The sequence below is a fragment of the Carettochelys insculpta genome, chromosome 15 (assembly GCF_033958435.1).
Source record: "Carettochelys insculpta isolate YL-2023 chromosome 15, ASM3395843v1, whole genome shotgun sequence".
NCBI classification, from domain to species: Eukaryota; Metazoa; Chordata; order Testudines; family Carettochelyidae; genus Carettochelys; species Carettochelys insculpta.
In genome coordinates this window covers 19,751,183-19,765,547 of record NC_134151.1, presented here as the reverse complement: position 1 = coordinate 19,765,547, position 14,365 = coordinate 19,751,183, and the positions used below count along the sequence as shown (strand labels likewise).

The window sequence follows — 14,365 nt, the reverse complement described above, 5'->3', positions numbered from 1 at the left end:
GGTTTATTTTCTCACCTCATTTTTGAGTGGATAATGAATCGTGAATACAACAAAGGGGAACACTAATAGTCTTTAGGACACTGATACATAGAGAACTGTATACCTAGCTGTTGTTAGTAATCTGAGAATATCTAAAACCTTCCATTGATTACAGAAATCGCTTAAATGTCAGCTTTCTGAAGTCAAATACATCACACTAGTTTTGAGGAAAAAATGAAACTGAGTAATACAGTAGTTTAACCATTATTTTTTTTTCTTACCAGTCCTGCTCTTTGAGTCCTGAATTACAACTGTGTAATGTTACTTAGGGCATGTCTGTATATATGTGCAGGTCAGTACTCTGGAGGTTGATCAGCTGGGGTTTGATTTTAGCGCATCTTGTAGGGGGTTCTGTAAATGTTCAGGGCTTCTCCATCTACCCTGGTACTCCTCGCAATCACAAGGAGTAAGAGAAGTTGATGGGAGCATTTCTCCCATTAGCCCCCCACTGTGGGGATGGTGCCAGAGTTTGAATCAAGTTACGTCTAACGTAGCTGGATTTGCGAATCTTAATTTGATCTTATCTCTTAGTGTAGACCTGGCTTCAGTAAATGCCCGTTTGTCCTGCGTGAATGATACATAAAGTATTGGTTAGTTTTCTAATTCAATAACATGTAATACAGCTATTTAAAAAGCATTAGGAACACTGTTTTTAATTACTGCAAATTTGTCTGAATTTTTTCCATATTGAAGAAGTATGAGCAGAAGCCTTAGGTGCAAGGACAAAGCAAGTTCTATCAGCATCTAAAAGCCAAGATACATTAGTGTGAATGTAAATGACTACTAATTGGCACTTCAGCAAGCAGTAAAATTGTCCTGCAGCATATAATATCAAATCCTTTCATATCTCTGAAATCATTAATTTTTACTGCAATTCCTGTAACCAAATTCTTATTGGTAAGAAATAAGCATGGGCCAATGCATCAACTTGAATATAAAATATCTCTTTAAAAGTTAATCTTGTTCTATATAGTTCAGCTGTCAACTGAGAAGAAATGATTGAAATCTGTTTTTGTCCGAAGGAAATTTTACAAACCTGGCATTGTACGTGTTCAGTACAGGAATTTAAATGTTTCTCTCTTCAGCATTTAACATGTTTTCTTCTATGGGGCGCAGATGTTAGGTTTGGTGAGGAATATTGATACTGAGAGATTTTTCTAAAGTTTGTTACTAAAGAAAATGGAATAAGGAGTTAAGAGGATAAGTACTAATATCCTAATTTTTTAAGGCACAAAAGGAGCTTTTAGATGCAGAACTGGACTTCCATAAAAGATTGTCTTCTGGAGAAGACACAACAGAGTTGCGGAAAAAGCTCAGTCAGCTACAGGTTGAGGTGAGTTTGTAAGGAGTGTTGCCCCAGTACTTCATGTCTATTACATGAAGCTTTCAGCGCCATAAAAGCTGAAGATAATTTTGCCCATTATGTGCCTTTCCTTTTAACAGGCAGCCCGTTTAGGTATTTTGCCTGTAGGTCGAGGAAAGACGGTATCTGTTCAAAGCAGAGGAAGAGGACGAGGTCGTGGTGGGAGAGGAAGGGGCACGTTGAATCATATGGTGGTGGATCACCGCCCCAAAGCTCTAACTGTTGGTGGCTTTGTAGAAGAGGAGAAAGATGAATTATTACAACACTTCTCTGTAAGTCAGCTATGGATAATTAAAAACTTAAATTGAAAAAGTTAGTTGTGATTCTGTACTGCAGAAACAAGATTTTACACTACGTTAGTGTCTTCCAATGGCAGAACTGAAAGCAACTTCAGGTATAAATCTTGTCCCTTACTCCGTTACGTTGAAGATGTGAGTATTCTTATTTCTATAGTACAGGTAAGTCATATCAGTATCTCAAAAACAAAACAGTTTTAAGTATGTAATTTTGCTTTCCAAAATTGGAATTTGGATTACTAAATATGACTAAGGTTATAAAAATTCAATTTTTATTTTGTATAATTTTGGTGGGTATTGTTTAAATTTCTGTGGTTTTGTTTTTATAAAGTTTTTTTAAATTTTCAGTTCTAAGGAATTATGGAGGGAGAGACAGTTAATGATACTAGATGTTGATATCCAAAAAGTCAAGCTTTATAAACCAGTGAAACAGGAGTAGTCAACATCATATGTAAAAACATACTAACTGTGCTTAAATCATACCTACTTTTGTTGTTCCTTTGATAGTCTATTAGTCAGAAGTCTAATTCAAAAGTATACATCACAGATTTTACATTAAAATGTTCTCAAGCAGCATTTTTCTTAATTTGACTGTAAATTTTGATTATTGAAAAAAGTTCATCCATTGGCTTGTGTGTGTGTGGTGAAACTGACATTTACTGATTAAAAATGTAGTATTTTCAAGCCTGCATGTGGAAAGTTTTTATATCTAATATATCTGGACTCCAATTGTTATGTCTGCCCACGTGCATTGTTTTGTTCAAATTCCTTCCCCCCATTGTCTCTACTCAAACAGTTGAAAGGCATGTCTTATGGCAAGTAGATGCCAAGCTAGCTAGCTCATGTGGAATGTGGGTGTGTACACAGGTGAGCAGTGGCCTGCTCCCGTATCTTCCCATTGTGTAATATGGATGCAGCAGTCAGTAGAGTTCTGACAGTTAAGATTCCTGAACTAAAGTAACTTCTTAGATACAGTGAATTTCATGTATTAAAACAAATGCATATTATACCTCTCAGATGTGTGTGCTTTTGTACTTTCATCTTACAGCTTACGTCGGAATATTGTATTACCACGGGTATTGCTTTCAGTGTTTCAGGAGCATAAATTTGTTTGTAGACCAAAAACAAAATAGAAACCCAAGTGGCAAAATGAGTATATTTTTCCTTGCTGTTCCCTCTTGCATATATTACTGTCTATCTTCACTTAAAATCTTGTAAATGTGGACTTTAGAAGATGAAAAATATTTGTGTTTTACAGTCGCGTGTGTGTGTGTGTGTGTGTGTACACACAAAAGGCATTTGCTAGCCAATCCTTTGCCTCTATATAGCTGAAAAGGTAAAGCACTGTTTTTCCAAGCAAAGCAGCCGTTTCACTTGGGCTCAAATGGGCTCAGTCTTTGGTCCCCTGCTCCTGCAGTTGGTGTAGTAATTATTGTTGTCAGAAGGGTTGTGTGATGACATTTGAGAATGCCTGGCCTCAGTTAATACAAGTGTCCCCAAGAAGCTTATTGTGTTCTAATTTTTATGTAAAAGACAGATGAGTAACTTTTACTCTCCTGCTCATTCTAAGATTCAAGAAATGCTTACTCACTACATATCCTTCCTGAAGACACAGTATGAAAGTTTTTGTACATTGATTTCATTTGAGCAGTATTGTACATTAAAGCCGATCAAGTTCTCCGGTATTGTGATCCAGTGTAATTTCCACTTTAATAGTCATATTAAAGGGAGTGGATTGGTTATAAAATGAAAATATCTGATTGATTTTGTTGTTAATGATTGATCAAGCTTCTGTTTTCTAGCAAAGTGCTGTGGTGGTAGAATGCTTAACTTATGCTTTCTGTTGTTGAACAATTTCCTTGTGCAAATTAATGAGCTCCAAAAGGAACTACTTCATGGGATTAGAAGAAGTTGTGTGAAGGGGGAGGGATGTATGTATATGGGAGATAGATTTTAAGGGGAAGAAGGAACTGTCTGGTAGGTGAAAGACCCTTTATTGTGTGTGAAGTGGGGATGCCCATAGTTGAGCAGTGAATTTTAACTGCAAGTAATTTTGTCTGTTTTTTTGGGAGACAGGATGCAGGCTATAAAGCACATTTGAATAGTACAAGCAATGGCCCCATTCTAGCCTCAGGCTATCTCTTCCTTTACACCAAATCAAGCCATATTTAAGTTTTAGATTTCAGTAGGTATTAATATGTAGGTTTATCCTATTAAGACATGAGTTTAATGGTGCTTTTTCTTATTTTATATCTGTTTCACAGAAATTTGGAGATATTGAAGACCTCCAAGAAGAGGATTCTCCTTTAAGTGTAGTTCTGACTTTTAAGTCCCGTTCAGAGGCTGAAAATGTAAGTTCAGTAAGGGTTCTCTTACTGTGGTTTTAGGGTAAGAGTCTTATTCTCTCCTAAAATATACTTGTTGAACTTATGTGGGTGCTGTGTTCCATGTCAGTTTAAAGACAAATACAGTAATGGACAATGTGGATATTTATTGCCATTTGTTAATGGTGGGTGAACTCAATATTGACAGAGCTTCCACACAATCTTCCAACCAAGCAATCTGTCAGCCGTGTTGCTGTTCCCAGTGTGCCCCTGTGCATACATGACTCACCCAATTAGGAGCTGTGCTGAAGTTGCTGCTCAGAAGCTCCCTTGTGGGAGTGAGGAGTTAGTTAGTTAGTTAGTTAGTTATGTAGCATAGATTTTGGAGGTGTACTCTGACACTCCTGAAGCGTATCACCCATTCTGACTGAAGTAGCTAGCTCACTGTTGCTTACCTTCTTTCTTTACTTTTATGAACCATATGTTTTTAATTCCCTTAAATAAATTCTAAAATAAAACTTAGGCTGCTAACCAGGGATCAAGATTCAAAGACCGAAGACTACAGATATCATGGCACAAACCTAAGGTACCTTCTGTGTCCACAGAAATTGAGGAAGAGGAGTCCAAAGAAGAGGTACTGTAGCACTGTGTGATAATCTCTTGAGACAACTTACACAGCAAATTTTTTTAAAAAACCCACAATATTAGCAATCCTCTGAAGATGGATAAGCCATTATTCCAAAGTTCACAGTGATTCTTACAAGACAGAAATATTGAGACCTTATTTGTATATTATACTTTCACGTGCATTCTTGAGGGAGCAGTTTGTATTTTGCAGTAAAATATGCACACCTATGTAAACTATCAGGACCAAACATTTGAATTCTCTGTGTCCTGATTGTTAGCTACCGGTCACAGGTTCTAATATAAGATAAATTACTTTATTGCTAGTATTTGATTGGCTTATTGGTTTATTTATTTTTGCCTGATCGTGGCACTTAAAAAATTGTTTTTAGATAAACCTGCCTTACCCGATCTTCAAATTAAAGGACAGGTCAAACCCCTCTAATCCGGAACTCGCTTGTCTGGCAACATCCGTAATCTGGCATGATTTTAGTTAGCAGGATGACCTTTTATCGTGGTTATGGCCAAGTTTCCTGTGGTCCCATTGTTTGTTTCCAGCCACCAGTTCTGGCTCTGTGTTCTATACTGTTTAATTGAAAATGTCTTATAAGAGCCCAGTAAGCAATAGAAGAGTTGGTAATGTGCTAGACAACATTGACCTTCTGTGATTCATCAAATTCTCTCCTCTGGCACCCGTCAGGTCCCAAGGGAGCTGGATTAGAGAGGTTCGACCTCTACTCATTTCCTAGAACCAAGTATAGTTAATAAAGGCTGCTCAGAAGCAGCATGATATTTGATTTATGAATGATGGTTGTTTCCTTCCTGCCTTTTTTCTTCCCTTACAATGGGGGAGGTGAGCTAATATTCTTCAACAATTATTTCTACCAAAATTTATGTAGATAATCTTATCTCTTTGACTTGTAAATTACTAGATATTTGCAAGGGACTATAATTCAGTATTAATAGTCAGTGTAGTAAGAAGGTGAAATAATTACTCTTGATTATTAGTTTCTGTTAAATTTTTGTATTCATCCTGGCCAAACAATGCAAGGTACCTTTATGTTAATTTTAAAGGTTATACATAATCTTTAAATTTAATCTATCTAGTGTTTCCTCAGGCCAGGATGCTGTCCTGAACTAAGCAATGGTTAAGTTGGATAACTGTTTCTGACCCTTGGCATGCTGGACTATTGATATATTACTAATCAGAAATTTTATAGACGTGTCATAATTATTCCACCCTTAAAGCATTTTATTTCACGTAAATGAAAAGGGTGCTACAGTTCTTTTTGCAACATGTTGATGCCATTGAGAAGGGGATGTAGCTCCTTCTTTTAGAATCAGTGCATTGTGTATGCATGTTGTATGGGCAGTTCTTTCCAGCAGGATCTAGAAGCAATTGTGTAAACCAAACCCTAAAATAATATTAAGACCCTGCTGCTGCTCCTGTTTTGTCATATGTTGCTTCTTGCATATAGAAGTACACTGGTGTCATCTCTAAACCAGACTACAATTTTGTCTTCATCCAGGAGACTGAAACCTCGGATTTATTTTTACATGAAGATGACGACGACGATGATGAAGATGAAAATGAATCGCGTTCTTGGAGAAGATGAAACATGATTTGGAATTGTATAGTTTTAGGAATATAGTTTGAATTACAACTTTTAAAAATTATTTAAGAAAGTTGATGAGCCAAAAAGTTTTACTTTTCTTTCTTTTCAAAATATACAGTAGATTTAAATTGACAACAAGTTCATGATAAAACATGTCAGATTCTTAGCTGTGGTACTAGGTTAGCCAAAGGCCCAGTGACTTTTTACAGCATTATAAAGATCATCAAAGGTGGTGGTCTTCCTATAAAGAAAAAGCTTATCGATATTGACAAGCCCTATTTTCATGCCATCTGTATTATCTTTTTTTAATGTTTTGATTTATTAGATATAAATGAAAAGATGTTACAAGTTTTATTTAGTGATATTATAAGGATGCAGGAGAGAGCTGCAGACACATTTTCTTTAAATGTCAATTGTTTCATGTTTGCAAACTCCAAAAGAGTAGCATTTTATTACATGTGGAGTCAGCTATTATAGGAAATATTTGTCTGAGTTCATTTTTGCTTCAAGACCTCTTTTGAGAGCCACACAAACCTTCAGTGTAGAAGACCCTTAGTTTTCTGTATTCTACTGTTTTGTCTTCGGTTTCCTCTTGCATACTTAACAGGGTATTAATATGATACTATCTGGTACTAGTTCACTGTAAATTGCTTTAAATCCTGTTTCACTGTGAAACAGTAGCAGTGACACTGATATCTAGGTCACTAGCATATTGTTTCCATTCTTTCACTATCAGTGTCAGTTCCTTCCTACGGTTTGAATACAAGGTTCAAGCTTAATCCAGGCTGTTGATTTATTGCATTGTCAGTATTGATCCTGTAAAACTGTATAGCGTTCTGAAATAATCACTCATGAAAACAGTCTTCCTTCACCCTCCCCATCCTTCCACAATGTGACCAGATCTCTAACTTTTATTAATAATCAGACCAAACCCACACAGTGTTCGAAATAAAGTTGGGTGAGTTTTTCTTGGATATTGAAAGTAAATGTCCTACTCTGAGACGTTTATACTAAACCAGCACTTTAAGTGATATTTTTAAGACTAGTGTTTAAAACACACTTTAGGAAAATTATTTTTAGTTATATCTTAATATGCAATTTAGTTTAAAAGCAGTTAAGACAGACACTATGAAATTTTCAATTGGTGTGGTCTTTATACTAGTTGAAGACAAAACAAACACCAAAGAATGGTGGTGATTGTGGTAGAAATGGGGCTAATAAGTTTATACCCAGGAGCCAGAGATCTTTGTTACTCTGTTATGCAGGTCATCTTGCTCATGAACGTAAATAAGTTGTCCAGTAAGATTTTTCCTTCATTCTGTATGCAGCTGAACAGTACATTCTGTATAGTAGGAGTTGTCTATTAGGTAAATGTCCGTGTAAAATAATGTCTTTGCATTCTGAATGTCAATTTGGAGGAGCAGAGCAGACATACTCTACCAGCTGCTGGGATACTGAAGAGCTTTGTTATGTACACATACCAAATGAATGCATTCTTGGCTTTAAAAATCATATATTGCTTTCCCATGTTTAGTACCCCAGAGTATTAAGCAACTGGTTGCTCATTCAAAATAAACAAAATATACACCAGAAATTTTAATTTAGGCTGAGTGTAGCTAGCTGTATGAACTCAAGTTATTTCAGATTGCCGCTTTTATTCTTCTTCTCTATTTCAGTATCCTTTGGCTGTGGTAATATGTATAAGAGGGAAAAATGTGGTTATTTAAAGTTTGTGTCATTTGAAGGGAATATGTCCTTCAGTATTTTCTCCCCTTTATATTAAGACCTCTGCTTTGGAGTTAAATACTGCATTCCTACTAATGCTGTCTAAATTTAATTTATGAAGGAATGATGAAAAATATTGAACCTACAAAAATAATCCTTGCTCTTCTCCCACTACCTCTCATATTTTCTTAAGGTTTGTGGCTCATTGTATATTTTGAAAGATCCATTACAGCAAATGTTTGAGTTCTGACGGTTTAAAAACTGATAGAGGGAACAAAGGATTTATATATATTTTTTGTACAGAGTTTTTTCTTAAACTGTATAATTTTGTAAATATTTTGCTTTTTGTGTACTGAAAACTACCAGCGGATAGATTTCAATAAGAGTTGTTGTATTTTTGTATTTGGAAGCTGAAGATTACAGTGAATGAATGAAGCTGTAAGAGAAATTTCAGTAGCCTTTGATGCAGTTAAATAGTATGGGGTTTCCTTTTCATATGATTTAGCTCTAAAATGACACACCTGAGTGACACATTTTGTTCAGATAAACTTTTGGCCTTGCCCATATGTATTGGCTTTTTAAGTTGAGTGAGATAGGCAAGAGTGGAAGATTTATTTAATGGGCCTTGGAAAGATTTATATAAAATTTTCCTTTGATATATACTTTACTAGCCTTACATAAATCCTCAAGTGACATCCCAAACATGATTTATAAGCATTAAATCATAACAGTGAGTTGTGCCTCTGAACTTAGCTTGTGTGTTAAAAACATGCTATTATTGGAAATACAAGTAATGGGCAACATGACAGTGACTGGCTTACTTTTGGTATTTAAGGAGTAGGAAAGCTGTTTGAAAATGATGTTCATTATGCCAAAGTTAGAGGATCTCCTTGTGTTTTAGGGCTTAGTAGGTAATACTAAATTGTTTATTTTTAAGTAACTGAGTGTGAACATTTTTATGGTAACTTTTTGTTTTGAAATTATAATATACACCTTCAGAAAGTATAACTGACATAATTCATAATCAGTACCCTATATATGTATGCCAAGCAACTCATAGGAAACTTAAAATAAAATGTTGCCGAACTAAAGCCTGGTTTACAGACAATACAACTGTATATGCTAAACATTAATACTTGGAATGAAGAATTATTCTTCATTTCTTTATCATCAAATTAAGTTCTGAAGCATAACCGCCCTCAAGGTGAAAAGATTGATTTGAAAACTATTGCCCATTTATGATGAAATGTTTCAACAGTTTTTAACAAAATCATGTGAAAAGGAATATAAGTTCCTCTTGATGTATAGTAAACTTGTACTATAGTTTTTACAAAATTGTGAACTTGTGTAATAGTAAGATAGGAGATATTGTTGAATTTCTAACTGTTTATACATTTAAATTCATATATGTAATGTTTGTTTTATTGATTACAATCTGAATTTCTAAGATGCATGTTGGCTTTTTGCAATAAAGATATAATATGGAATGGTTCAAGATTTACAAAAACAAAAAAGAAAAGAACTACAAATAACTCTAACTTTAAAAAAAAAAATTGGAAAACTGAAGAACCATTCCAAAAAATTACAACCATCACAAAAAGAGCTATATCACTTTTATTCTGGAAAATGTGTGTCTGTGTGTGTGATTATTTGTGCAGGCTTTTGATTGCCTTATAGCCTAAGTTAAATGTCGTTGAAGCAGCTGGAGAGAAGGTACAATTCTGTAAGAACTAGTATGAAGTAATGTGTTCAACAAATTGTCAGTATATATGCATTTTGCAGAAAACAGCATTTCATTTCATCTTTATATAAAGGGTAAACTGATTATTTTAATGTTCCTGTGCCAGTGCACTGAACAAAGTGAATTCAAATCCATTGATCTTAAACAATTGAAAATACAACAGATAAAACGTGCCAATTGTAAAACCAATGTAAGAGTGGTCTAATACCAAGTGAGAATCATTGTTGGTCTCATATTTGTATTAAATCTTTAGAAGGGATAGAGAAGCTCCCGAAGTTGGGTTTAATAGTAGAAGTGAGTAGAGAATTATTTTATTCTAAGAATGAGTGACACACCCCACAGCCTATTAGAGCAAATGCATATAACCTGATGATCACTAAGTTGGGATGGTATCAGTGAACTAATACGGTATAAATAAAACAGAAGTGTGTCACAAAGTAACCTCACCCTATTGATCCATTCTGTTAATCAGAGCTTATGTCTCCACCACGAACCCTAGCCTTTAATGCTCATCAGCCAGCTTCATTAAATGCCTCTGCATTTTCTTCCGTGTTGTCCCTTATACATGGGCCAAAAAAAAAAAAATTGGATTCCTCTTATCCTTCTTCAAATTACTCCTCAGAATTTGCTCTGTCATGCATACAAAACCTTACTTACCAACTATGGCCATGCAAGTGACAAGCTATGACTTTTTCTCTTCTCTCTTTTTATTTCTACAGATTGAAGCTCTCTAGTCCAGCACTCTTGTGCCCAACAACATCCGTAATCCAGCAGGATTTTAGTTAGCCACATGTCCACTTATCGTAGGTGTGGCCAACTTTCCTGTGATCCCATAAAGATTGTTTACAGCCACCATTCCTTCTCAGTATTTTGTGCTGTTATTTAGCTGTAATTTACCCCAATGACAGATGTTTAAACAAAAACATGTCACATGCTTATTCACTGGTGTATTGTATTGTGTTCCAGTTACCCTATCATTCATCTGTGATTGGGTTTTAAGTACAGGTTGAACCTCTCTAATCCAGAACTCTCATCTGGCCACGTCCGTAATCCAGCATTGTTTTCACTTATGGATGTGGCCAAGTTTCCCATGGTCCCATAAAGTTTGTTTCCAGCTACCAGTCCTGGCTCTGTTTTTTGTGCTGCTGTTTAGATGTAATTTACCCCTACATGTTTTCTAAGAGCCCAGTAAATGGTGGAAGTGTTGGTAATGTGCTATAAAATATTGACTTCCGATAATCCGTCAAATTATCTCTTCTGGCACTGGTCAGGTTCCGAGGGTGCCAGATGAGAGAGGTTCATCTTGTACTTCAAGGCAGGATTTGTTTTCTGCAATTTTATAGTATTCTGCACACTGGGTCCCAACCCTAGCTCAGGACTTAAGGCACTATCATAATAGAAATAAAAAAGCCTTTTGTTTTATGGAGTTAGTTTGTACTGCTTCAAACATTGAGTCTTAGAGCCTTACCAGATATTGATCTAATGAAGTGGGTCTGTGCCACGAAAGCTCATCACCGAACAAATCATTTTGTTAGTCTTTAAAGTGCTACACGTCTGCTGTTTTGTTGGAGAACAGACTAACACGGCTACTTCTCTTACTATTCAGCTCTTTTGTTTTGCCTTGACAGAGTGAGCCTCTTTCCATTAAAAGGCCTTGAAAAGGAAATGTTTAGGACATGAGATTTGGAACAAATAATAGTTGTGCCAAAAAAAAAGGTGGTTTTTTTTCCCCTAAGCAAAAAAAAAAAAAAATAGAAATCATCTTGCACGTATTTCAGGAATCTTTTTTTTCCCTCTCTTTCTCGTGTTTTTACAGATCTTTTGTCTTACAGATCTATAGCTGTCTCACCCCTGGGTTTTAGAAACGCCCTTTCTAGTATGTGGCAGCTATACTTAATGGTGAAGAGGGAAGTATTCTTTAAAACCTTTATGGTAAAAGCAAGATGTATGCAGGAATCTATTCACGGAACAAATGTGAAGGTAAATGCATTTAACTCTTTTTACATTATATCTCAACCATTGCTGATTAAAAGACAAACACACCTGTTTTATATGTATGCAGGACTCCTGTTAAGTTCATTGGCATTTCTTTGCCTTGAAGTTCTTCAAAGGTGGGACTAGAACTTTGCTAATAAATTATTGGTTCTTTTTTTACTTTTGAAATATACACAATCAGATTGTAGCTCGGGTAATTAATGAAATATGTACAAGGAAATCAGTCAAATTCTTGGTACTGGTTACCAATGTACACATTGTTGACTGAAGTATGCGGTCTGATAATGTGAAGTTCCTTAAAGTAAAATTTATTTTCTTTAGTTGTATTCTCCACTTTCTTAAGAAATATATTGTAGCTACACCCAGTTTGGTAGGCTTGTATTTGTCTAGCGAACAGGATGTTAGGACCTATAAAGGAGAAGTGGAAAATAGGGAGAATATTATGCCATCATATAACTTAGTCATGTGGTCTTATCTAGATCACGTGTAGAATGGGTCACCCTATTTTTTATGACAAGTTTGATAAAGTTTGACAAGTCTCTGATAAATATAACATTTTCTTTAGTACATTAGTCTTCATACTGCCTGATGTTTTGATTTTTAAAAAGTATAAATTTAACATGACACACATTAAATTAATGTCAGGCTAACTGCTAGGCCCAAAAGGATAATTGTAAATGGGGAATCATCATAAAACGTGTGTGTAATGTCAGGTTCCACAGGGGTTAGTTCTTGGCCCCATGTCTTTTTTCACATCCATGATCTGGAAAAAAAAACATATCACTGAAGTTTACAAAATTGATAAGTGGTAAATGAAGTAGACAGGCCATTAACACAGAGTAATTTAGTCGATCTGGGATTCTCTGCACAAGCTTGCCTTATCCACAGTAACAGAAAGAGAGCCATGTTAGTCTGTAGTCTAACAAAATAAACCAGCAGTAATGTAGCACTTCAAAGGCTAACAAAATAATTTATTAGGTGATGAGCTTTCATGGGAAAGACCTACTTCTTTAGATGAAATGGGTCTGTCCCACAAAGCTCATCACCTAATAAATTATTTTGTTAGTCTTTAAAGTGCTACATGAACTGCTGATTTGTTCCATTTTAACACAGCCAAATGTAAGGTCAAATCTAGGAACACAGAACGTAACCCATACTTATAGGATGGGGCATTCTGTCTTGGGAAGACACTCTTTTAAAAAAAAAAATATATATATATATGAAGGGCCTCATAGATAATTCAGTTGAACTTGAGCTCCCAGTGCAGAGCTGTGGCCAAAAGAACCAGATGTGATTTTTAGATGCTTAATTGAAAATCTTAAGTAGCAGTAGAAAGTTTATTTTACCTCCTATTTGGCACTAGTGTGACGACTGCTGGAATACTGTTTCTTATTCGAGTCGTATCCCCGTGGGTGCTCCACTCTGGGTGTCGGTGCATCCTCATGCTGGTGCTCAGAGATTTTTCTATAGCTGTAGTTTCTCACGCACGCGCAGAAGCACCTGCATGTGCTCTCTTGTATCCGTGCACAATGTGGGCTCCTTAGTTCCTTCTCTAACATCCACAGCTGCAGACAGAGCATCACTAGTCTCTGCAAGAGAGTTGAAGGCTTGTTAGTTAGTTTGTTCTTAGCCATTCCCTAATCCAAGTTACTTACACTTGTTCTATGTTGTTTAAACTTAAACTTTTTTTTTTTTTTTTTTTATGTGCTGTGTCACTGCTATGCCAGGCTCTGCGGGATTCAAGCAGTGCACCATGTGCAACAATGCCAGGCCCGCTTCAGATGGCCATGTGTCTTGCATAAAATGCCTTGGAGAAGGCCAGCGGATGCAGTCTTGCATGTGTTGTTCCAGCCTGACCATAAGAGCCCATAAAGATCAGGCTAACAGGTTTAAGATTTTCCTCTGTGAGAAACCCTTGCAGCCTCTGGTCCCAGATAAGCCAGCGGTTCAGGCTGCAGCCAAGGATGAGGACTTCAATCATTCCCCAGCCTCAAAAGGGTCTCCTGTTGTTGTACTGGCTCCTTCTCCTGCCCATTCCTGGCCTCCAGGGCCGTCTGTATGGGCCACACTAGAAGGGAAAACCATCCCCACCAGCACCAACCCAACAGGCGCATTGCCAAAGCAAAAGCACGCAACGTTAACTTCAGCAGCACCAGAGATGCCCTTAGCACTGGCAAGCCCATTGTCAACTAAGGTGTGACAGACCACTCCAGTGTCTGCATCTCCAGCCGCACCCCCTTGAAAATGACACCACTTGTGCCATTCTCATAAGACCACTGTGGACACCCTTCCGTGTTCTCAGGCACCCGGGGATGCAGCATGGCATTGTCACAAGCTCAGTGCATCATAAACATCCTCTATGCTGCACCAATGGGCACTGAGAGACCCGGTGCTGATGGGGCAGAAGCCTGGGGTGGCACCGCTTGTCACCAAGGCTGCGGGCTTTGCCGTGCCGTTTCCACAGTTCAGCGTTGTCATTCACCTCTGATGCTAGGCTTCCAGCACTGGGTGCCAGGCCTGATGGTGCCAATGTGTTTTCTTCTCAACATTACAGCGCTATACACCCTTGGCAGGATGTCCGGTGCTGGTCGCCATGCAGTACCAGCTTCTCCATGGTTTGCCCACCTTTCTTCCCAACTGAA

The 14,365-nt window shown here is 36.9% G+C and overlaps 1 protein-coding gene across 3 annotated transcripts in view; it reads left to right on the top strand.

Annotated features, from left to right (window-relative positions):
• RBM27 (RNA binding motif protein 27) overlaps positions 1-10,285 on the top strand; it is a 42,980-nt gene extending 32,695 nt beyond the window's left edge. For all 3 annotated transcript variants that reach the window (XM_075009748.1, XM_075009749.1, XM_075009747.1), the window contains exons 17-21: positions 1,268-1,372; positions 1,483-1,674; positions 3,963-4,049; positions 4,546-4,656; positions 6,176-10,285. In XM_075009748.1, the coding sequence (XP_074865849.1) occupies positions 1,268-1,372; positions 1,483-1,674; positions 3,963-4,049; positions 4,546-4,656; positions 6,176-6,262 (582 nt within the window). In that variant the 3' untranslated portion in view covers positions 6,263-10,285. The remainder of the gene's footprint in view (positions 1-1,267; positions 1,373-1,482; positions 1,675-3,962; positions 4,050-4,545; positions 4,657-6,175) is intronic.
• Positions 10,286-14,365: the final 4,080 nt, after the last annotated feature.